Source organism: Ascidiella aspersa, chromosome 7, assembly GCF_963924565.1.
Source record: "Ascidiella aspersa chromosome 7, kaAscAspe10.2, whole genome shotgun sequence".
In the NCBI taxonomy this organism is placed as follows: Eukaryota; Metazoa; Chordata; class Ascidiacea; order Phlebobranchia; family Ascidiidae; genus Ascidiella; species Ascidiella aspersa.
Window position 1 is genome coordinate 733,879 of NC_139453.1, and position 25,795 is coordinate 759,673.

Below are 25,795 nucleotides of genomic sequence, written 5' to 3' on the forward strand. Positions count from 1 at the left end.
ATATCCTGAACACACGGCAATTAGTTGGTCACTCCGGCTTATAGGGAGTTTTACAAATAGTAGCCGATAAATTCGCTGGTTTAAAGAATCGTTGCAAGTGTACATGCATGGGTGGTGGGGATCCCCCTGTACCACAACTCTAGGTAACCACATAAATGCAAAATACAAGGTTTAAAGAGTTTAGATGTAACTAAAGTGTTGGTTGCAACTATTTATGTTACAACCTGCACCTCGTAGCGATACCGCAAGCAATGCACTTGCCCGTATGGAAAATACCTGAACAGAAACGGTCGCTGCGTTTCGATTCTGGGATCTTATGTAGGATACGGCTGCCAGAACCGCTATTGCTCAGGTTACTGAGGTTTGGCCAGAAAAAGTGGAAAACAAATAATTTCGCTTTGTATTCGTCATTGTCATATGTTTACGACTTTTGAAGCGAGCTGAAAATATTCAGCCGGAGATGTTGAAACTATTTGCTCTTTTCGAATGCCAAAATTAACGATAAATTTTCGAGGTTTAACGTGACGCAAATGAAATTGTTTATTGGCGTAATTTCCCTTTAAGGCCAGTTGGCTTATCTGTTTTGATTACGCGTGATCTGCCTGAGTCAGCGGTTCCCATCCGGGCCGCCGCGGCAACCTGGGCTGCCATTTCTAACGCTCAAGGAGGACAATTGTTGGGAAAATTTGAAAATGTCAATACAAACACAAACAAAATATAAAAAAATACTAAATGTAAAATCTGCAAAACATAAAGTGCTACACAAAATGAAGTAGATTGGCGAAATTGCGTCTTTGCTGCTTCATTAAACTTTGCTTTGCATGAGTGATGGAGTGGGAGGCACAGGAACGGTGTTCCCTCTGCTGCACACTGATCTGTTGCAGTGAGCGATCTACGCCGTTAGAATTGTCCAACGTTGTCTCCAGCTTAGCACCTGAGTTCTTGTGCCGACTCCTGTTGGAGTAAATATACATTAAACAAGAAACCACATTGTGGAGCATAATGTCTGGAAGTTGTAGTAAGACGTGGAAGAAATACCAAAGATTATTCGTGATAAGTAGGGCCATTTTTATCTTAACCTAAAAAAAATTTTTTAACTTATTTTTATGAATTTTTAACTTTATTTTAACGAAAATTGCTTGTTTGTGGAGGCCACAGTTCTTCCTTGAATTGATGCCAGTTAACCAAACATAATATTTTGTCGATTTCAGACTCAAACGTAATATTTTGTCGCAAAGTCAAGGTGTTTTATGGATTATAAAAAGTGCATTGGTTTTTTTGGCGATATATTTAGCTTGCTTATTTTTGTATTACAGAATGTCAGTAGGCTATTCCTAAAATCCAAAATGTTGATCTTCGAAAAGACCACGTTTATGAAGATGAAGTGTTTTATAAGAATTATTTAAATACGTAACAACCAATAAAAAAATGGACAATTTGTGATAAAAGTTACTGCTGATCAAAGTGGGCATTGTGACATTTTTCCTGCGTTTATGAGTTAATATGGTTTAGTTGTGTCGCAGTTCCTGATTTGCAATGCTTCCACGACGATAGTTACAAAAATAACTAAAAATTACTCTCAAGAAACACAAAAACTTTGTCAAAAGCCATAATTTGACAAATTTTGTATTAAAAAGTTTTAACTCTATTGGAAATTTTAACTTTATTTGAACCTACAAACTTTTTAGAAACAGTCCCCTAGGTGCTGAAAACAATTTTTTTCTTCAATTCGTGGACAGACGAGGTCCTTACAATTTTATAACTTTATTGACTTTTGCGGGCCCTAGTGGTGAGGTAACATTTTGTTCAAATAACATCGTCTATAAACAATTGCGGCAACATTCACAAAATGTTACCTACTTTTGTATGTTATTCAATAGTCAAGCAACAAATTACTTTTGCTTTATTACCAAATCAAAATGCTTGTTTAAATGAACCTGGGTGTAATTTCAAATGAACTTCAAGTATTAAATAACGAAGTTAAGTTCGGCTTGCGTGCGCCAGTGAGCGGATATTACGTTGAAGGAGAACTTACAAATATTCTCACATGAATCGCCAGCTTAATCCCACCAGCTCAGAAGTTTGCTTTTGTCTTTTTCCTGTGTTTTGGTTGTTGGCGATCTGGAATTGTTGGTGTGTGTGTGATGTCATAAGAGCAGTATTGTCCCACTGATCCTCATTGAATATTGCATTTTTTGCGTCTCTGTTCCGGTTCTGACGTTCATTCCGCAACTTCATGTAAACACTGGTTTTCCAGATATTGCTGTAAATACAATTTGTAAGAACAACTTAGAACCGGATTCACAAAGTGATTTACTTGCCTCACAGGGGAGCAATTATACCGAGGCGGGAAATTGTAATTAAGGGTTCAAATAACCCTGTTATTTAGGATGTGGACCAAAACCGATAAGAAATGCTTTTTTACAATGTGTAGCGAGTTTTAAAGATGGAGATTTTAGTCGTAGTACAGAATCTGTTTCAGTTAAAGATGACATTGTTACACCAACACCGGTTATTAGCGCAGACAGCGAACAGCGATCAACTGCGCAAAACTCGGCTTTTTAGCGAGAAAAAAAGAAGGCTTTGTTTAGTGTTGTGGGTTGTGTACTGTTCTTCTTCAATCCCATTTTTTTGTTTGGGGCTGCCATGAAAATCTTTAAAAGACCTGTTGTTCTCGAGCGAACTCGTGCGCAAATGTGCAGCTGAAATCAATCTAATCGCGCGTACGTTTTTATAATATAGGGGCCCTCTGATGCAACATTGTGCCAAAATATAAAATCTTCGCCACCCAAACTTTTTAAAATACAGTGAAAGTACGGCAATCACGCGGCCCACAACTATATGGTATAACTGAAATAATAATGGATCCGCGGTTCACTAAAATGACCAAGGCCACATTTGGGACGCGGCCCACAGTTTGCCGGCCACTGGTGTAGTGCATACAGTGGGGTACAGACGGGAAATACCCCGGATATGAAACCCAGGGGCATCAAAAGAACAAACGACTAGCGTTGTCGGTAAACCATTGTTTTTAACCCCAACGTCAGTTAAGTCACCGTGAGAATACAAAAAGTGGAAGACAACTCACCGTTATTAATATAAGAAATTTGTAACAATTTATACCCATTCATAAATCAAAAGTTGCTAACTTTTTAAGCTTAATAATTGTTTATAGCTTGGGGGATTTTGTTTGTTACCAATTCTTATTCAAGTACAGATAGCGCTTCATTAAGTAGAATTGAATGTTATTACAACGACAAATATCTTAAAAGTCTAAATTCCAACCGAATTGAACCTGATTAAACTTACTACTAAAGTTGTGTTTGTTAACTTACGAAGTATTGCTGTATTTGTTCGGCGCCGCTTTGTTAAATGACTGGTTCACAATGAAACGGTGTTACGTCAGTCAGTTAAACAAGTGACGTCACGCGTATGTATTTGTTCCAACAACACTTATATTTGTAAGCTACCTTGCGCAGAGAATTCACATCAGCTTCATCGATGCCGCATTCATCTAACCCCAGCTTTTGTACATTGTGGGCACAAGTTCGGAGGAAAGCGAGTCCTTGCGATCCCAACTTGTTGCCGTCCAGGCCAAACTCCATCATCTATATAAGCACAACATAATGTTAGATACAAGCACGTGTTTGGCTGCGTAAAGGTTTCGATACTAAAAACAGATCGTGTAATATCAGCCCGTAATATCGGTACTTGTCCGATGCTGATATGTCGACTTACTACCAACGCATTGCCACTGATTAAACCTTCTACAAATTACGCTGATTACAATCCTACCGCAACAAATTATTTGGGTTAGAATCCCTGAAAGTTTTAATTTTATGAAACCACAACATCCAGCTCATTACCATAAAAATGTAAATAAAACAAAGTTTTAAATCGGAAGAGGCCCCTTTTTACTGGTAATTAAAACTTGCTTTCATTTATATAAGCCCGGTGAATAACCAAAGGGAGCTTTCTGAGGCTATTTACCCGGCTAAAAATAAATTAAAGCAATGTTTAAAATTTAATTGAAATACCTTAAAAAATGACGTCATAATAGCGCGTTTGTATGTTTACACGGATTCAGTCAGCACCAAATAAGACAAATCATATTTTTGGACGGGGTTTAGAATGTTTTTTTGTACTTTAACCGTCGTAGCAAAAGTCGCAACTTACCCACGAAAGCCACACAGTATGTGGCCTGGCGATTTGATCGCGGGCCATTAAAAATAGCCCTGTGGGCAAAAAAAGACAGACTGCGAACCCCAATATTGTGGATGTATACGTTATATTCAGGGGCGCCCGCAGAAAATTTTCTAGGGGGGGCATTATGAATATACAGGGCAATGCGGGGCAAAACGTACCCCTGACTTTTCTCTTTAGTACTCAATAAATTATTAAACTTGGAAAATAGCATTTATCCCTTAAGGCAGGGGGTGGGCAATTATTTTTTATCGCGGGCCGCATGGAAACGAAAATGTTATGGCGGATCAGGTCAAAAATACGATCTCAAATTCACGCAATTTAACCCTATAATTACGTTAAATTTGTGCGCGAATGTACAACTGAAGTCGATTTAAAGGTGACAAGGCATCGCGTGGAGCGCCTAAAAATCGCGACTATTTGATTTAAAATGCAAAATTTATTTGGATTTAGAGCAACGGTGTTAAACCTACGACCGCCGAGGAATAATTGTGCGGCCGTTAACACGTATTCTAATAAGCAAGTTATGGCGGCCGTGCCCGTGCTGGCGTGCGTTAATGGTTGATATACTAAATGCATATTACAAATGTTTACGTTAATTAGATATCAATCTGCGTTGAAACAAGTTGAAATTATTGATAGATTGATGCAAAAAGAAATCAGTGTAGAAGATGCGTAACAATCTGAATTGTGATGTCACATATAGATAAAATAAGAATTGATGATGCATAATTAACAGCTGAGCAGACATGTGTTATGCGAGTTGTGAGTGAAAATAATGCAAAACAATGGGTCAGGTTGAGCGGTAGCTTTGGAAAACCCTTATCTTATGCAAAAGTGCCCTTTTCATGAAAAATGATATATTGCTTTCACAACGTTAAATATTATGCGACGGAAATCATAAAGCAGTGTTGTACACGCATTTTTTTATAAGAAACTTGGCTCAAGCCGAGTACTAAAAGTTTCTTAAATTTCTATTGTTTAAAACATTTTTGGTACTATTTTAAACCAATCTAGAGGGCGTGGACGAAAAATTTTTGCGGGTGAGTACCCCCCATTTATTTATTACTTCTGTACGTGCTGACAGAAAGTCAAACCTACATGAAAACAGTCGACAAATGTAAAATTGTAAAACTGCAATAGACATATCGGCGCCAAAATACAAGACTTGTTACAGAATTTGGATGCGCTAATAGTCTGAAAGTTGAGTTCTGTATAGGTAGGTATTGATTTTATACCTGCATTGGTGTATATTTCTTAAATAGCGATTACTGTGACGAAACAATAGACTTAAATTATAGGCCTAATAGAAAATCAATCATTATGTTAAATAAGTTTTTTATTACAGTTACAACCAATTAAATATCCATTTTTCCTCCACACCCTGCAACAAATTTCTTCCCAAAATTAAAAACAACTCCTCCCTAAGGGAATCACTTGGCTCCGATTGAAAACCACTGTTTTAAAAGGTAGAAAATGGTCGTTATCTTTATTTGTTTTTTAAAACCTTAATAAAAAAAAAAACATTAACAAATATTAGGCTTAGTTTGACAAAATTTCGTTTAAAAGAATGTCACATTGCAGAGGGTAACTTTTGTCTGTAAACACGCCAAAAAAACGCGTGAAACTAACAAGAAAGACAAAAGAAATTCGCGCAAAAACAATTACGATATTATTGTTTAAACAAGATAAAAATCGAGTTGGCGGAACATGAATCCGTCCTTGTAAAGTGTGTATATTAATATGTTACAACCAATCATGAAGAAAGTCGCCCCGGTTTGTAGTTTAAGAAAATGAACCACGGGCCAGATTAAATTGCTTGGCCCGCGTCCTCAAGTAAATGGTTCGCTGCCATTAAAGCCACCGAGAGTGGCGACGGGGGCAGTTACCCGAAATTAAACAAAAGTTGGGGTCATTTTGAGGTCTGATAATTCATTTGTGTTGATTTACGGGGAACATGAACCGAGTTCCGAACAAGAAAGTCACTTTGGATGAAGGCAAACATAATTCAAGTTTTTACACATAATTCAAGTTTTTACCAAAAAAAATATTGGTCATCTTATTTTACTATTCTTTATTTTTATTTTATTGAAATGAACGCCAGCTGGTTTGTATCGCGGCAGGAACGCGTAGGAACAACATTCCCATAAAGTTTTGTTTACCTTTTCCCTTAATGACGCAATAAACGTAGTGACGTCACACTTTCAGCAAATAAAACTGAGTTTAATATTTTACCGGTCGATCCATTTGTGAGATGGCGTCAGTCAGAGGTTGCAGATCGGATCCAGCGATTTCGCAATTACCCAACCCCAGCTCGTTTATGTTGCTTACACTTGTTGCCAGGCAACTCAACCCACGTGACCCCAACTTGTTGTAACTCAGGTTCAAAAACTCCATCTATAAAACAAGAAAGTTGAGTTATTTACATTTTACACATATATCGTTGTAAACATGAAAAAAAAACTTTAAAACGACTGCATATGGCAGACTAATAATCGTTTAATTGTAGGTTAGGAAAACAAAATGGCGGTGCGAAAATTACAGCGATTAAATAAAACATTAAATGTGTGAAATTCAATAAAAATAGTTGATTTCAAAGTAAATGTTTGGCTGCCATCAGAGCCGCCGGAGTGGCGACGGGTACGGGGTCTGTTAGTCTGCCCAGTTTATTGAACCCAGCTAAATAACAATAAAATAACTGGAGGTTTACGTTATATTTTACTATTTTTGTATTTTTTGAACTGATTATTTGATTTTTTTTCTTAATTTAAATGAACACCAACTGGTTTGTATTGTGGCGGGAACGCGTAGGAACAACACTGCCATAACGTTTTGTTTACCTAATGACGTAATAAATATAGTGACGTCACACTTTCAACAACAACAAATCTATTTGATATTTTACCGGTCGATCCATTCGTGAGATGGCGTCAGTCAGAGGTTGCAGATCGGATTCAGCGATTTTGCAATATCTCAACACCAGCCAGTTTATGTTGCTTACACTTGTTGCCAGGCAACTCAACCCACGTGACCCCAACTTGTTTTCACTCAGGTTCAAATACTCCATCTATAAAACAAGCAAGTTGAGTTATTAGACACTCGCCCTCTACAGATGCGCCACGTTGTCTGAAAATAAGAACAACATTTTTATATAATTAAGATACCACTTTATCTTAATAGTAAAAACGACATTCAATGACGCCATGGGCTATTTTTCACAATTGCTGGATATAAAGAGATTTGTTGAGTTTCATCGAGAGTGGCGACAGGTACGGGGTCTGCTGGTCTGCCAAGTTTATGGAACCAACTAAATCACAATAAAATAATTGGAGGTTTACGTTATATTTTACGCTATATTTGGTGGATTTGTCGCAAATGTTAGAACGTGCATTTGCTGAGATGTAAACAAATGTTGGGTCATTTTGATGCCTCATATTAATTTAATTGTGTTGATTTACGGGAAATATCAACAGGAATTCCAAACTAACAAAGACACTTTGACCGAAGATGAACACAAATCATGCTTTTACAAAATAAATTATTATTGGACATCGGATTTTACTATTTTGTACGTTTTGGACTCATTATTTTATTAAAATGACACCAGCTGGTTTGTATTGTGGCGGATACGCGGAGAAACAGCATTGCCAGATAACAATTGCTGGCACATAACCTGAATGACGTAATTAACATGTAGTGACGTCACACTTCCAACAACCGCAACTCTGTTTAATATTTTACCGGTCGATCCATTCGTGAGATGGCGTCAGTCAGAGGTTGCAGATCGGATCCAGCGATTTCGCATCTCACCAACATCAGCTTGTTTATGTTGCTTACACTTGTTGCCAGGTAACTCAACCCACGTGACCCCAACTTGTTGTTACTAAGGATCAAAACCTCCATCTATAAAACAAGAAAGTTGAGTTATTACACACTTGCCCTCTACAGATGCGCCACGTTGTCTTAAAATAACCACGACATTTTGAGTTGATGACGTCATGATTAATCTTCCTTAATTAATCGAAATAAAGAGATTGATTGAATGCGTCGCTATTCCCTTTTAACGGACACATTATATCTTCACATAAAATTGTAAACAAACAGTTTTCTTATATTACGTATTCCAGTTTTTCCATGTAACGAGCAACTAGGATAAGCTAATAACAGGATACAAAAGTAAAAGATGCATTTTTATACCTTGCTGAAAACATAAGGCATTTTACATATATAGCGTCGTAAACATAAAAAAACTTGAAAACGACTGCATATGGCAGACTAATAATTAATTGTAGGTTAGGAAAACAAAATGGTGGTACCGAAATTCCAGCGATTAAATAAAACATTAAATTTGTGAAATTCATTATAAAATGTTGATTTCCAAGTAAATGGTTGGCTGCCATCAGAGCCACCAAAATGGCGACAGGTACGGGGTCTGCTGGTCTGCCCAGTTTATGGAACCAACTAAATCACAATATAATAATTGGAGGTTTATGTTATATTAAAAAACAATTTTTACGAATTTGTCGCAATTGTAAGAACGTGTAGTTACTGAGACCTAAACAAATGTTGGTTTATATAAAGCATGATAATTTGTTTGTGTTGATTTTCGGGGGCAATAAATAGAGCTCTAAACTAAAAATAACAATTTGTTTTCACACAACCTTAATGACGTAATTAACATGTAATGACGCCACACTTCCAACAACAGCAAATACTCTGTTTAATATTTTACCGGTCGAACCATTCGTGAGATGGCGTCAGTCAGAGGTTGCAAATCGGATCCAGAGATGTCGCAATTATGCAACTCCAGCTTGTTTATGTTGCTTACACTTGTTGCCAGGCAACTCAACCCACGTGACTTCAATTTGTTCCAACTCAGGCTCAAAAGCTCCATCTATAAAACAAGAAAGTTGAGTTATTACACACTCGCCCTCTACAGATGCGCCACGTTGTCTTAAAATAATAAACACGGCATTTTATTGAGTTGATGACGTCATGATTCATTTTTCTCAATTGATGGAAATAAGAGATTCGTTAAAAGCGTCGCTATTCACTTTGCAATATTGTAGAAGCGCATTACGAAAGGTGAAAACTCGTCCATGGAACGCACTGTATAGTATCTGTGGGATAAAATATTCCCTCAAAACAGGCTAAAAGGAAGAATAAAGACAAATTAAAATATGCCCTCAGTGCGCAAAACATTGCTATTCTGCCAGTTTTCATTTAACAGCGAGCCAGATGCAGCAAACGATAGGTTCAAGACCCCTGCTGTATATATGAAGAGATATGTTAAAGAGTTGAAACAACTGCTTTAAAGGTCGTTTGTTGTACAGACCTTCCCTAAAGTTAGCGTTAGAAAAACACGAATATTTTATTGCAGAAAACCATGAATATTCCATTGTAACAATAACCAACTAAACTCGCAGTAATTCTGCATCCGAGTCTATTATGACGCTCTCAATATTACGTACTCAGATTTACGTCACTGGAAAATTCTTAAATGTACTTATTCCGTTCTTTGTACAAAAACTAAAATATAAGCAAATAAAAATGATAAAATTAATCAAATACCTGATATCTTTATAAAACAATCAGCAATAAATAAACGTGTTCTACACGACCACCTTCAAAGTATAAATCGTCGCGAATTAAGATTACTTTATTAATATCGTGCTCGCACAAGCAAAATATCATATTTATACGTAAAAGCTCGATTTTTTAAGTTATCTGGCCAAAAATTATCTTTAACCTTAGAAAATATATTTTTTACATTTCAAGATAGAATAACTGCATTTCCGCAAATACAAATACATTCCGATGGAAGAGTGAAGTCATTGCTAAGGCCAATTAAGCAAAAAAAAATAAATTAATTAATAATTGCAATTAATTTTCGGTGTAGGCTATTACGCAAAAAAATATTTTGCGTTACAAAGTCTTATTATCTTGTTTTTTTAATGAACTTGTTTGTATATTTCTCTCTTTAAAAATAGAAACTCACGTTGAATCGCAAAACACGGAAGAAGTTATTAGTTCAAAAAAAACGCCATGTAAACATTGAGCTCTTTCAATAGAGGATAACAAAACATTGCTTGTACTACCCTTTAATAAGTTAAAAAGACGATTTAGTTTGAGTAAATATTTTTTTACATTATTAATATTTCAGATTACGTCACTGGAATTCATTCATGCGTAACTGGCACGTATTGCGTAGGACAAACCTTGTGATTGGTGTGCGTCATTGTATCCATAAACATTTCCAAACCGTTGCCGGTAAATATGACTTGGCTAATGCTGATGACCAACTCCCTTTGTGTTGCTCGAAGCACGTGACAGAGACTTGACACTTCACTGGGAACGATCGTTTTCATTATTCCATACATTATACGAAGCTTTCCAGGGAGGGAATCAGCCAGAGACCTGGTGATGCCTTCATCATTGGATTCCTGTGCTAAACTGCAAAGCTTAAACAATTGGGAGTTAAAGCTGTTATCATCACATGTTGAAAGTTGGGACCCAAGCGAAGTGATTAGATCTTTAAGCAAACTTTTCTTCCTGGCAACATCAGCAGAAGAGATTTTAAATATGGGCTTTAGTTTAAGGTGGATTTCCGTGTTCAGCAACCCGAAAAGAAATCGTAGAACCATCTCCCACTCGTCACTTTCCATGCTTTGAAGCTGTTTAGAAAAAGTTTCAAGGTCTGTATCGAACATTAGATGGAGAGCTGCAAAAAACTCATGCCAAAGGAGGTGGATAAAGAAGAAAACTTTGTCCCCCTCCAGTATTTTGAGGTCAGGGTCTGTGGAAGAAACTTGCATGTTGATAAAATCCTCCAAACCAGCAGCATCAAGATCAGCTTTGGCAAAATCATCCATATCAAAGTTAACCTTGTCATTGAGCATTCCGATAACAGCCAAGTGCGAAAGTTTATGTAAAATATTTGGGTTATTTTCAAACTTTGGGGAGCGAATGCAATTGTTAACAAATGAGGCAAAAACATCAGTAAGAGTGAATGAGTTATCATTTGTGCAATATTTTATGATATAAGGTGCGATGGTTTTGGCAAACATTGGAATAAAACACAAAGCATTAGCTGATGGGTTTTGTTCTAGTAACTTTTTAATTTTGTCATAATCCTCTTGGTTTGGATAAATCTTTTTGAAGTACCAATCTTGGGAGATTTCATTAAAGCCAATTACCCGTACTGGAAAGTGGGGCTTGCAACTTGGGTGTAATTTGTGATAAGCCCCCGGTCGTGAAGCAAGCAGCTTGTGAGCATTTGGAAGAATGTCGCCTCGTAGAAGGTTTTGGAGAATGACAAGTGGCTTAGCGCTATCGTACAAACCAATCACAGGAGCATTCAATGAAAGGCCTTCAAACCTACATTCGTCCATACCATCCATTACAATATATACGTTATTGGATTTAGAAATTCTGGCCAAAAGTTGATTCTCTAAACCTGCTTCACTCTTCCAGTTCAGATTGAAATTTCTGGTTGAGGTTGTAAGAAATTCAAGAACACTCATAACCTTGTCATTATCTAATTCCTTAAGATATAGAAATGCCAAATACGAACTATCGTGAGCAGTTATTGCATCTCTGACATGCTTTTCTAATATGTCTCTACTATGCTTGAAATACTGCTTAGCAAACGTAGTTTTACCAATTCCAGCGGAACCAATCAAAGTAATAATGTTGCCATACCTTTTAACATGATCGTCAAACGCAGCTTTGTTGCTGAATTTCTTACTTTTAGCCTCTTGAGCTGCAGTTTTCTTTGCAGTAGCACCCAGTTCATCCACTGTAACCCTGGTAGAGTTTGATGTTTTGCTGGGAATCAATTCTTTTGCACCAAATTTCTCCGGTGTTGATTGACGCTCCACTATGGCCTCAAGTTCACATAGATCAGTCGGCAGAGTTCCAATGATCTTCTCAGCATATTCATTGAGGGCTTCTTTCAAGGATGCATCTGGAAACACAAAATAACATTCTCTGTAAACTGTTTTCAAACAAAAAACAGTAAATGTATAAAAGCAATTTGCTTTTTTAAAAGTAACTACTTACATGTTTTTCATTTATTACTAGTATAGTAATGTTACAAAATGGATAGTATATATATGCCTAGGTATGCCAGCAGTGATATGTTATGGCACAGTAAATAAACAACACGTGATTACAGGAGTTTTGGTTGACAATTTTGTATCAATGCTAGGTTATAGGTTCATGTTATAAGTCCTGGACCACTTAGTCTTAGAACTGACAAAAAATAGAACATTTCACCCATAAGACAATGAAGTTAAAGTGTCATTAATTATATATTTTTTCACTATTTTTCTTAATTTCTAACTTGCTCATGTATCAGTGTTTTTTTAATGTATCGACTTAAATATTATAGATATTGAAAAAATGGAAAGTATAAATGCCTGGCAGTGATATGTCATGACACAGATAACCAAAATGCAATTTGGTTTCGAAAAAACATGATTAAAGAAGTTGGTGATTGCCCATTTTTTGTTTCACTAATACTTGATAGCAGTGGTTCCCAACCGGGGAGGAATTCCTCCCTAGGGAGGAATTTTATGAGTTCAGGGGAGGAATTTCATAAAAACAGTAAAAAAATTTACATTGGAAATTTGTTTAGAATATTTTTGTATATACGTTAGGGATGTCCATTATGTTGGCCACAGATAACTTCCTATCATGTAAAATATAGGCATGTCAATATTTATTTGCCTCATGGGCTAGGCCAGTGTTTTTTCAACTGTCTTTTTCTGTTTCACATATCCTCATTAGGAATGAAAACGGGACAATAACTGACCTATTTAAATAGGATTTTTTTGTTCTAATCAGTGGTTCTCACATTATTCACGATGACACACATGAGCAATCGAAATCAATCAACAGTTTGAGTTTACAAATTCCTCATTGAAGGTTGGCTATCTATGGAGCACCTTTAAATTACAAAATTAACATGTTGCCCTTAAAATAACCTGGTAGATTTAAGCCTATTGTCATACAATTGTAGATGCATTTAGACCAGTGGTTCTCAACCGCCGGTCCGCGGACCGGTGCTGGTCCGCATCAACTTCCCCGCCGGTCCGCCAAATATATTACAATTTTATATAAGATGTTAAAAGCTTGTCCATTAAATGTAGAACTTTGACATTTCCGTAATTTGCTGCTTTGTGACGCAACATAACGTTAATAGTCTACTTAGGACTTTATTGTTCGTCACAATGGTGCAAGTGTTGTATGTAAAACGCCTATGATATCAAAAAGTCTGAAGCAAATTGCTTATTTGACGTTTCCCTTGCTTTAAGTTACATATACTTTTGTCGTAATTACATTTTGAGTTGATTTTGATTTTTGAAGGTCCACCGGTCCGCAAAACTTTTTTTGAAATTTTACCGGTCCGTAAGCTAAAAAAGGTTGAGAACCACTGATTTAGACTGTTGGTACAAATTCTAATTCGTACCGAATAAAAACATTATATGGTAAATAGTTAGTTATACTCTATAAAACTAAACTAAAATATAACCAAGATGAACACCGTCCATTATACTTTAGATCCGGTTCACATTTGGAACAGATTAAGAGCAAACCAAATAATAAACTTGGTGTTGAGGATGACTTGCGTTGCCGCGTATACAACTACTTTTAGGACGCAAACAAGAGCAAATTTCCCATTGAGTTGTAATGTGAAATAAATTGATATTTCAAATTGCCACAATTTTTTGTGTTATATTTGTTTTTCGTCTTATGAGGAGGAATGAATAGTTCAAAAATGAGCAAAGGGAGGAATGTAGCAAAAAAGGTTGGGTACCACTGCTTTATAGGTTTATGTTACATGTCCTGGACCACTTGGAATTGATAAAAATACCATAAAACGATGAAGTTAAAGTGCTTTAAATTGTGATATTTTTTCACATATTTATAAGTAACATTATTCAACAGTGAAGATTTGCAATATGTCACAACATATCTTCATTATATTAAACTGTGGTTTAAACCACAATGTCCACATCCAGTGGATGCTTTCCACAATCCCACCTCACCTATTAACAAATATATTAAACACAGTAAAGTATGTATGACTCACCTGCCTCTGCAATGGAGCGTTCAACTGGTTTGCCGGCAGCTAGAAATATACAATATCAAGGTTTATAAAACATCATTAACCACATAAACATTACAGGTCAATCTTATGTGCTTACAAATGGTAGTTAATGTTCAGGTTTGGATGTTTGCTGATTGTGCAACTAGGTTATGTCAATTGCATACACTAAACACCATATAAGAGTTAACAGAAACATTAACTCAGCTCTTAGCAGTGCTGATTAGCAATTTTGCTTTAAATATGTAAAATCTGAGCTAAAATTAGCTGATATATCTGAATGCACAATGCCAAATATGTGAATTAATGTAAAGTAAATCATGAGGAATAAATATGAATTTTTGTGTTGTTCAATCCGTTATATGTGTGACACAATGCATTCCTTTACTCACCATTAGGTTGGTGAATGATGTGGACATCGTTGGCGAATATACTCTTATTGATTTTTGTGTTATCTGAATAAACAACAAGCTTAGAAGATTATGATTCATTCGTTGTCTGCATGTTTTAAACTATAGTCAATTTAAATTAAAACAATACAAACAAAAATTTGGCTTCCTAGACAAAGTTGCATTCGAAAGATGGCATACAGAACTGCTAGTCATTCTCAATGTTTGACTTTAGCTAATACTTTAAAAGAAATTGGTTATTACTAATCTATTTTACTTCATTGTTGAGCAACAATAAGACTGGTAAACAAACTTTCACTGTTTTTGTAAATAAGAATGTGAGTATTTCATCTTAGATGTATTTCTCATGTTGATTCCGAATATACCTTTAGTTTTTCTCTAGCATATCACATTTTTAAGATATCAACGAATTTTAATTTTCCGAAAAAAAGCGCTTTGAAAAAACCACACAGCTGTCATACATGGCCTTAAAAACGTCTGACAAATAATTTTTTATGCACATATCTTGATTCACCACAATAGTATTTCTCTGATGCAATTTTTAACTATTCCCCTTTATAAAATTTATAGTTTAACATGTTGTTTATGTTCGTCACTAACTGAAACCAGGTTTTCTGGAAATAAGTTTAACTAAGTGTTCAAAAATACAGTGTTCAAATAATGCACTTTGAGTCTACATGCTAAGCTAAGTATTTTGTACAGTGGGTTATGAGAAAGAGGCATTTTTTTTTCTTTTATTAAAAGCAGACAGTCGGGGAATTCCCCCGTGCACAAAATTTAATGGATTTTAAAGTCGTGTCTGATAGTTCTTGGGTCTGTATGGGGTGGCCATGGTTGCTTTCAAAGATGGCGTCACAAAGTTACGTCGTAACATAACCGCACAAATGCTAAGCTAAGCAGACTATCAACACCGACTGGAAAAAAATGCAATTTGCATTTTTTTAAATAGTTAGCACACAGTCACTAAATGCCAGCCAAGCATGTAGTTCCACAATTATATATTGTGCATCCTTTGGAATTTTACTAATATTTTGTTTCATCAAGATTCCTATCGTTTGGCTGTGCTTAGTAGTGAAAAATTTTTGTAGAGGAATGCTAAACATAGAACCCCACTTTTCTATTCCTATAGCAAAAATATTTTTAAGGGGTATAACGTCTGTGATATTAGCCACTTAAAGTTCCTTATAGGCTGATAGTCTCTTAGTGATGCAGTTGGTAGCAAGGCTGTTCCAAAAAGGACCATCTACTGTAGGTTGTCTAAGTTTTATTTCCGTTGTCTTATTACCTCATCAATCTCAAGCAAACTGTTGTGTTTTAATCCTAATACAAGCAGTTGTGACTTTTATTTAGAAAAACATTCATCTATAGTCTGTTTAAATCAGCCTGGAAAACATAATTGGTTTTGAACTTATGTTTTTTTCTATTAACTCGATTCATCAACATCTTAAACTTTATCAGGGACAATTCAAGACTTCCATGAGAAGGAAGTGAAACATGCATTGGGGCATTATGTGTTGTACAGGTCTTCTTGCTAAATCTAACAGCTCAAGTACAATTGTCCAATTTATATCTGAAGTGATTCATTCCTTTCTTTAGTCACACAAATTTAAGAATTAGCAACAACATTACTGATTAAAATCTTGCATTACCGAACATTTATTCCTTTTGTTTTTGTTCTGCTGTAGTGTTATGAGAACTAGCTCAGGAAGTGATTTTACATCTGGAAACTAACTACTTAATAACAAAAAAACATTAATAAAAGATCTTTCCTATACTGTTTTTTTAGAAATATCAGTAAAAAAACAGATAGAATGGTGCGTGAGTCACATTATAATGTGCCTATATTAATTGTTGTGGAACGCAACCGCGCCATTCCCGAGCACGCGGCTCGAGGCATTCTTGTGTTATTTTAATGGCCGCGCTATTCCCGAGCACGCGGCTCGAGGCATTCTTGTGTTATTTTAATTGCTATGCGTTGTGTGTGTGTACGCGCTTGATTTGTGCCTACTGCAGGAATGTAATTGGTGTGTTTGTAATTACTTCGTGAGCCTATAAAAGGCTGTTCACTTACTACTACGTTACCATTCCATTTTACTGATTTCGACTGAATACAACTTAAGTTACAACAAACTGTGCTTATTTGGACTCTGTAAAGAAGCAAGGCGCAAACGTGATTGAAAACACAACAGAGTTTTTGGCGACGAGGATGGGATCAGTCAACTGAACAACTTGTTTCAATTTCAACGTTTGTGTCAATATGGAGAAGCTATTGGAGACGATGCAGAAGCAGATGAAACAGCAACAACGACAGCATGAAGAGCAACAACGGCAGCATGAAGAACAACAACGACAGCATGAAGAGCAAATGAATCTTATCCTGTCTGTGTTGGAAAAGTCTTCTGGTCCCGCTGTTACCAATTCTAATGTTGCTGCACCTAGCTTTAACCCCTTTGATTCTACGACAGAATTGTGGGATGACTACTGGTCTCGCTTCTCAACATTTGTGAAGGCTCATGCAATATCCGAGAAGAGGGTTGCCCAAGTGTTTTTAACGAACCAAACCACGACAACTTACAAGCTGCTGTCCAATTTAGCAGGACAAAGTTCGCCAGCGAAAGACGTCAACGATCTAACAATGAATGAGATTGAAGGCTTCATGAAAGATCAATTTGATCCCAAGCGTTTTATTATTCGCGAAAGGTTTCGGTTTTGGAGCAACATGCAGCGCAAGCCAGGTGAAACGGTGCAAGAATTAGCCGCCCGTATTCGTCACGATGCTGCTACTTGCGATTTCACCTCTATCAAAGATCCGTTGGATGAAGCTTTACGAACCAGGTTCATCTGTTCAATATCCAATGAAGCGGTGTTGAAGGCCATGTTCAAACTCAAGTCAGATGAACTTACTTTCTCTCGTGCGATTGAGGTTGCCATGCAGACGGAGGATGCGGCGCAAGTTGCCAAGGAAACCGTCTATGGGACGAGCGGTTCTGTGCGTAAGGTGCGCGGATCCAAGAAGCCGTTTACAAAATCCGCACCGAATGAGAAGCCCAAAGAAGCTGCCCGATGTTATCGCTGTGGGAAAACTGGTCATTTTGCGCCGGTTTGCCGTCACAAGAATGCGACGTGTCGATATTGCAATCGTATAGGTCATACTGAAGATGCTTGCCGTAAGAAGAAGTCCGATGTGGTCAATTCGATGACGAATGTTCATTTGCTGAAGTCAATTTCCACTCGTTCCCCACTACACAAGTTGAAGGTTGTGGTGTCACTTTTTGGCAAATTTTGCGAATTTGAGCTGGATACAGCAACCAGTGGAAATTTCTTGTCTGTCCACGATTGGAAGAGAATCGGGTCGCCTAAGCTTGGCGCTCCTGATCGACGTTTTAATTCTGCGACAGAGCACCCAGTGCCTTTGTTGGGTATGTTTACGACGCCAACTACTTATGGTGGTCGAGTCTTTGATCAAGATTTCTTTGTCACGAAAGTTCCATGCTTAAATTTGCTTGGTCGCAATGCCATATGTTCTTTGGAGATTTCGGTTGACGACATACTGCATCATTCATCTTCCAGAGATTGCGTGAATTCCGTTGTTACTTCGGGCGACCAACTCTATCTGCCTTTACAAGATGCTTGCCGAGGTCTTTGCAACGAGTTTAAAGACATTTTCAAACCTGAACTGGGTTGCTTGAAAGGTTTAGAGCTTGAAGTGAAGTTTCAAGCGGAGGCTAAACCGGTTTTCTTTAAGCACCGTTCTGTGCCATTTGCGCTTCAAGAAGATGTTGCCCGTGAATATGACGCAGGAATTGCCCGAGGAATCTGGACTCCAGTCAAGTTCAATGACTGGGGTACACCGGTGGTTCCTGTTCGAAAAGCACCGTTGTCAACACACAACAGGCCACGGCTAAGACTTTGCGGGGATTATTCAGCCACGGTAAATCCCCAATTGGCACTCCATCGACATCCACTACCTCTTCCAGATACTTTGATGCAGAAACTTCGAGGAGGATTTGGTTTCACAAAGATCGATCTTGCTGATGCATACAACCAAATACGTCTAGGTCCTGAAAGCCGGAAAAGGTTGGCGTTGAGCACTCACCGAGGTGTCTTGCTGCAAAATGTATTACCGTTTGGCATCACCTCGGCTCCGGGATACTTTCAACAGATTATGGACGAACTGACGCAAGATCTTCCAGGAGTGGCTGTATATCTTGATGATTTACTTGTCAGCGGTTCATCGGCAAAAGATCACTTAAACAATCTCCGTCAATTGCTTCAACGTTTAAGTGAGAAGGGGCTTCGCTGTCGTTTCGAGAAATGCAAGTTTGCACAACCCACAGTTGAATACTTGGGTCATTTACTTCATAAAGACGGCATCAGGAAAGCTTCCAAACTCGATGCTGTGCTCAATATGCCTGCACCGAAAAACGCATCGGCACTACGTTCGTTTCTTGGGTCGGTTCAATTTTATAGTAAATTTTTGCCACCAAGTTTTTCTTCCATTGCTGAACCTCTGTATCGTCTGACTCGAGACAAAGTTCTTTGGAGTTGGAATGCCGAAGAATCAAAAGCTTTCCGTCAATTGAAGACATGGCTGTCTTCCGACAATGTTTTAACTTACTTTGATCCCTCTCTTCCTATTGGGATATCTTGTGATGCGTCAAATGTGGGCATTGGTGCCGTACTTTTTCATCGCTATTCGGACGGAAGCGAAAGGCCAATTGCCAATGTCTCAAAGTTGCTCTCCTCCAGTCAGCGCAACTACAGCCAAATTCAAAAAGAGGCTCTTTCAATTATCTTCGCACTGAAGAAATTTTACCAGTATCTTTTTGGTCGTGAATTCATTCTTGTCACCGACCACAAGCCACTGTTGGCACTTTTTGGTCCTACAAAGCCAACTCCTCCACTTGCAGCAAATCGGTTAGCACGATGGGCGCTTTTCCTTGGTCAGTTTAAATACAAAATCGAGTACAGGAAGACCGCCAGTCACCAGAACGCCGATGCACTCAGCCGGTTACCAGAAGGGGAAGATGCCTATTTTGACAAAGAGGAAACTACAGATGATGTCGACACTGTTTGCACCATCACTACGCTAAGTCGTCAAGTCCAGCCCACAGACCCTAACACCATGAAAAAGGAATCCGGAAAAGATGATGTTCTTTTCCGAGTCATGCGTTTTGTCCAACACGGTTGGCCAACAACTTTTTCCTCAAATGACCCAGCTGCAAAGTTTCGCAGGTCTGCTGATTTATTGACAGTTTCTCATGGTTGTCTGTTCTATGGAACTCGATTGGTTATTCCGCAAAAGCTACGACAGCACGTTCTACAACTACTACACCAAGGTCACTTTGGCATCCAAAGGATGAAGCAGTTGGTAGGTCTGCAGTGTACTGGCCGAACATTGATGACGATATTCTGAATCTTTGCCGAAAATGTTCCATATGCGGAGAACAGCAAAACCTTCCTACTAAACCTTCTGTCCATCCATGGATAATTCCTGAAAAACCATGGAGTCGTGTTCACATCGACCATGCTGTGAATTTCTTGGGGAGCAATTGGTTGCTCATGATCGACGCCTATTCCAAGTACCCGTGCATTCATGCCACTTCATTGATGACGTCCAAGGCGACCATGAACTTGCTCGAAGAAGACTTTGCACATTTTGGTTATCCACACACTATCGTCTCAGATAACGCGCAGGCTTTCGTTTCTGCCGAGTTCCAGGATTTCTGCCGGCAGAGGGGTATTGTTCATCTAACGGGTGCGCCTTACCACCCGTCCACAAATGGCTAGTTCAAACGTTCAAAAAGGCAATGAAGAAGTCAGAGAAACCCCCGAAAGAAGCTTTACAGGAGTTTCTTCTTCAGTATCGAAGAACCCCAAATTCTAGCGGTTTCTCCCCGAGCGAGCTACTTAACGCTCGACAAATTCGATCGCTCATAGACACGATGGTACCATCACCTACACATGTCTTGCAACGCCAGCAACAAAATTCCGTGTCGAAGAACAACAAACCAGTGCGTATTAGTTTTCGAAATGGTGATCCATGTTACGCGCAATATTTTGGATCTAGACACGATGGTTCGAAAAGATGGGTTCCTGCCACTATTGTTAAATGCTGTGGGAGTAGAACATTTAACGTGAGAGTATTTCCTCGTGGTCCAATCTGGAGACGTCACCTTGACCAACTTCGCCCTAGATACCCTAATGAAGACGATGACCCGGGTGAGCCTGAACTTTCATGTCCGTCAGAGCATATTCCCCTGGTCCCGTCCACTCATATACCGGCATCATCCTCACCTACTCCTCCAGATTCCCCGAGGTTTGGTCCCGACAATCCCCGTCGCTCGAAGAGACAACGTCTACAGCCGAGGAGGTTCTGCTACGGTGTTCTGGGTGGACAATAATTTAAAAGGGGAGGTGTTGTGGAACGCAACCGCGCCATTCCCGAGCACGCGGCTCGAGGCATTCTTGTGTTATTTTAATGGCCGCGCTATTCCCGAGCACGCGGCTCGAGGCATTCTTGTGTTATTTTAATTGCTATGCGTTGTGTGTGTGTACGCGCTTGATTTGTGCCTACTGCAGGAATGTAATTGGTGTGTTTGTAATTACTTCGTGAGCCTATAAAAGGCTGTTCACTTACTACTACGTTACCATTCCATTTTACTGATTTCGACTGAATACAACTTAAGTTACAACAAACTGTGCTTATTTGGACTCTGTAAAGAAGCAAGGCGCAAACGTGATTGAAAACACAACATTAATAATACAGCAAAACGTCAAAAAAATAAAATGTGAATATTTCAAAAACCTGATGTGCTAATAAAAGAAGGGCATTTTCAGAATCAGTGTTGAAAACACATAAAGACTCAATCTTTCACATATCGTTTAAAATTTGCTGTAGACCAGTGTAATTCACCTCTTGCTTGAAAAGCCACTCCTCCAGATTGATCGGAGATTTCATTCCGGGTTTTTGAGGTTCCAGCTCCTAAGTTAAAAAACAAATAGTTTCCTTTAGATCAAGTGGTTCCAACCTGGGGATCATCAACCCCCAAAAGGGCAATTTTGTTGATTTTAGAAGGGAAAATTAGATTTTGTTTATTTTATTTGGTTAGGTTGCGCTAAAATAAATAAATGTTTCATCAGCCACAAAGCCAATGTGTTTTTACTGTTGAAACTTTAAAGTAGAATGATCTGCATTACATTGTCAGTTTTTATTCCAATTAATTTAACAGCACTTGGAAAAATCAAAGAGGTGCCTAAATGTGTTTAATTAACCAAAATGTTGTATAATCAATTCGGTTTTCTTTGGCTAAGCGATAGTTTGACGTTTTTCAGGTTGAATCGTCAGTTTAATATTGGGAAGAGTAATGTTATATCGCAAAACCACCATATTGATTTTAGTGCAGCTGTCCATTATAGCTTGAGAGCCAGACTACAGAAAATATATTTTGTATAGAATTGTGAAATTTTCAATTTTCACCAGAAGGGCAACACTATGAACATCAAAATAGACATGATGCACTCAGTGTGCTACAGACAACTGCTAAAAATTAGAGGCTGATTTGTTATCGCAAAGCTTAATGTTTATTTTTTTTAATGTTTTCACATTTTTTTATATGTTGTTGTTATGCATTGGTAATACAGACATTACTTTCATTCACCCTGAAGAAGGCAACTTGTATAGGCCGTCAAAACTTTGAAGAACAAATAAAATTACCAGAGGATTCTTTTTGATTAATTTTATGCCTTATTGCAGTGGTTCTTAACCTTTTTTAGCCGTGCCCCACTTTGGTAATTTTCTCATGCCTTGCCCCCTGCGAAAAGCAATACGGCATTTTCAATTATATATTATTAAGCAAACTTGAAAACAGTAAAGCGTGTTGTCGATCGCGCTTATTGAGTTTAATTGGTTGAATTAGCGCTAAGCTAAACTGTAAATTCAGGGGGATTTCGCATTGGGCACACAACAAATTGCTCAGGCTCGGCACATTGATTTTTATCAAGCTAATATTGATAAATGTGTTGTAAGGGTATTTACGCCACGGTTGTAGAGCTGTGATGTTCAGTGCACATAAAAATATCAAGCGCAAAAATTAAACATTGCGTTATCGTGTTTCAAAAGATGTAACGACACACAATATAACGGCAACATTGCAAAAACATTATATAATTGCGAAAAAAAAGTTCAAGTCTATCATATATAAAATATGGATAAAAAATAGTTTGAACAGGGGTCAACTTTTATTGTTTATCTATAAGTTAGCAAAATTGCAATTAAATAGGGCGGTTATACCTTGATATGAAAACATGCATTGCCACTCAAAGAGACTTTGGGCTAAAGCGTAGTCAACAAAAGTAGAAAACCCAGAATTTGAGCACAGGGCAAACATGTTTTGCAGTTTTAATGTTAAACATGGCAAAAACAGAGTTTGTACAGCGCTGTAGGAGGGTGTACAACCCAAACAAAACTATTAGAATTATTGCAAAATAATTAAATATTAACAAAGCTTGCGTCCCCCTAACAATTGCCCCCCGGTTAAGACCCTCTGCTACGCAGTATTTGCTAATTTAATTTTGTACATAAATCCAATTAAAAAATGTATAAAGATGAGTTGAAAACCAATAATTAGGAAAAGTTAGCAACTTCATGTCAAAATATAAGTAGACGAATAACTTACTGTCTGTTTGCGACATCCTTGGCTTTTTGTCAAACTTTTATAATCTGATGTTATTTAAGGGTTTTACCAAACTATAATTCCCTGCTTAAATCTGCAAATATAAATAAAAGTAAATTAGTCAATAAATATGCTAACTGACAAAACAATATAGTTTAAAATAAAATTAATTTCCAAAATAACAAATTATTTTAATATTATATTACTTTAAAAGTTTTTTAACAATATATTTTTTTAACGAATGTACAAAAACTGAACAATATAAATAACATTTAGCTATACTCTGCAATAACCGCAAACAAGAACATTTTTCATATGCGCTTCTAACATCAGACAACTCCAGATTACTTATCACAGCTACAATAACCTCTCCATCCAGTTGTAACATTACTGACACATCCAGCTTACATCAGCAGAAACTAGCTTACATCAGCAGAACATTTCAGTTGCAGCCTAAAAGCTGGATGCTGAGTAAAACAAACAGTAGCTGACTAGTTGTGAGACTGAAACTGTATTACACCAAGACTTGCACCAATTTAACCACACTTTGGCAAACTAAGTGTTATTAATATTTCAGTAAAAAACAAATATATAAAAGAACAATTTATTAATTGATAAGAAGAACAATTATTTCAGTAAAACAGAAACTATATATTACAATTAGGGCAAAATTTGACTAAAATAAAAAATATGCATTACAAGAGAGAAAAAAAATAACATTTATTAAAAAAAATTCTCCTGGAAGAACAATTTTAATATTGATATAATGCCTGGCAGCAACAGCACATTCATTGAATCTAAAAGTCACATTCCATAAAAACATGCTTAGTAACCCATGTGCTTGCCGGAAATAACAACTATATAATAATTAAAATTAGGAGTTAAATGTTAATCTGACATTCTATTACACCAAGACACATATCATAAAAACAATGCTCTGGTATAACTCGGATCAATTTGAAGCATGTTGTGAACATAGGAGGTTAAACAATATTATTTAATAAAATATAGTTTCTTTTATAATAACAATCTATCACTAATCTGAAAGGAAGCAGTGGTTTTATATAACTATTGGTAGATGCGTTATTATTGAAAGATAAAACAATATGTTTTACACAACTTGGGATATTTTTAAACAGAAATTTTAAATGAAACAAACATGTTTTTTTCTGAAATAAAACGATCTATACCTGAATCTGCAACCCAAAAATCTATGCCTAACAAACCAAAAAATTATAATAATTTGTTTTAATGTGAAAGGCATGTTATCTTCCCTACATCACAGTTTATTACGAATAAAACCTATACACCAAAACGTAATTTATCAAAACGTATTATATATAACATTGTGCAAAGGTCAAGTGGTTAGAAATGCTGACTATATAACAACTCTAGGCTCAGTAAGCATCCAAGGTGCTTTAAGTTTCACATCATTAGAGTTGTAATGACATGACTTAATTCACCGTTTTTAAATGATTGACTTGACTTAAACTATTTTGGACAAATGGCTAGGGTTGAAATGAAGTCTTTTTATCAAGCAATGTTTTTATAAAATTAGAATATTCATCTGAATTTTTGCACAGAAAACAATTTTCTGGTTATATGAATCGTTGATGTTATATTTTGCTTACTATATCACTTATAATCGGACAAATTCATCAGTTTAATAATTTGAAGTTTTATTTTTATGACAAGGACTTGACTTGCTTTAATTATGAATAACTTAAGCAACCCATGACTTGGACTGGGACTTAAATAAAAAAAACTGGGACTTGAGTCATATCAAAATGACTTGTTTCCAATGCTGCACATCACAGCTACAAAGCAAATCCAGCAAGGCAAAGTTTGTATTTACCTTTGCCATAAATTACATCACAAAGCACACAACGGTGAAATGGTTGGACAATAAAACTTTCCCAGAATCACAGTACCAGGAATTTGTAAAGTTTGTATTTACCTTTGGCACCAATTACAACAAAAAGCACACAAAGGTGAAATGGTTGGACGTTAAACTTTTCCCAGAATCACAGTACCAGGAACCTGTTATTAAGTTTGTTGTTCACATTTCAGCCAATAAATTTGTGTCATGTGACGAATGTCAACTAATAGGAATATGTGGGTGTTGTTTCTTGTTCTCCGACAAACGCAGACGGAAACTTGCTTCGATGGAACAATAAACCACCTCTCTACTGCCACACATACCACACCCTGTTGTATCACTATTTGTGGATTGCATTAAAACACGATTAACAGATTCACTTAAAAGCATTTCAACACTTTTTATATTACACCAACATGAAATAAATTCATTTTTTTATTTTGTAAGCTCATTCTATTCCAGTTAAATCAAATTCGTATTCATCTTTGAAATAAAACTAGAAGATAAATATTGTTTG

General features: G+C 37.0%; 1 protein-coding gene across 1 annotated transcript; it reads left to right on the forward strand.

Moving 5' to 3' along the window:
* Positions 1–20,534: 20,534 nt before the first annotated feature.
* Positions 20,535–21,128, forward strand: LOC146137179 (uncharacterized). The gene has a single exon (XM_083393747.1). It carries the CDS (start codon positions 20,535–20,537, stop codon positions 21,126–21,128), a length of 594 nt encoding a protein of 197 aa, XP_083249873.1.
* The last annotated feature ends 4,667 nt before the right edge of the window (positions 21,129–25,795 follow it).

What these genes read in the sequence shown, in the direction of transcription:
- LOC146137179 (XM_083393747.1), top strand. Translation starts at nt 20,535, where the DNA reads ATGAAGAAGTCAGAGAAACCCCCGAAAGAAGCTTTACAGGAGTTTCTT.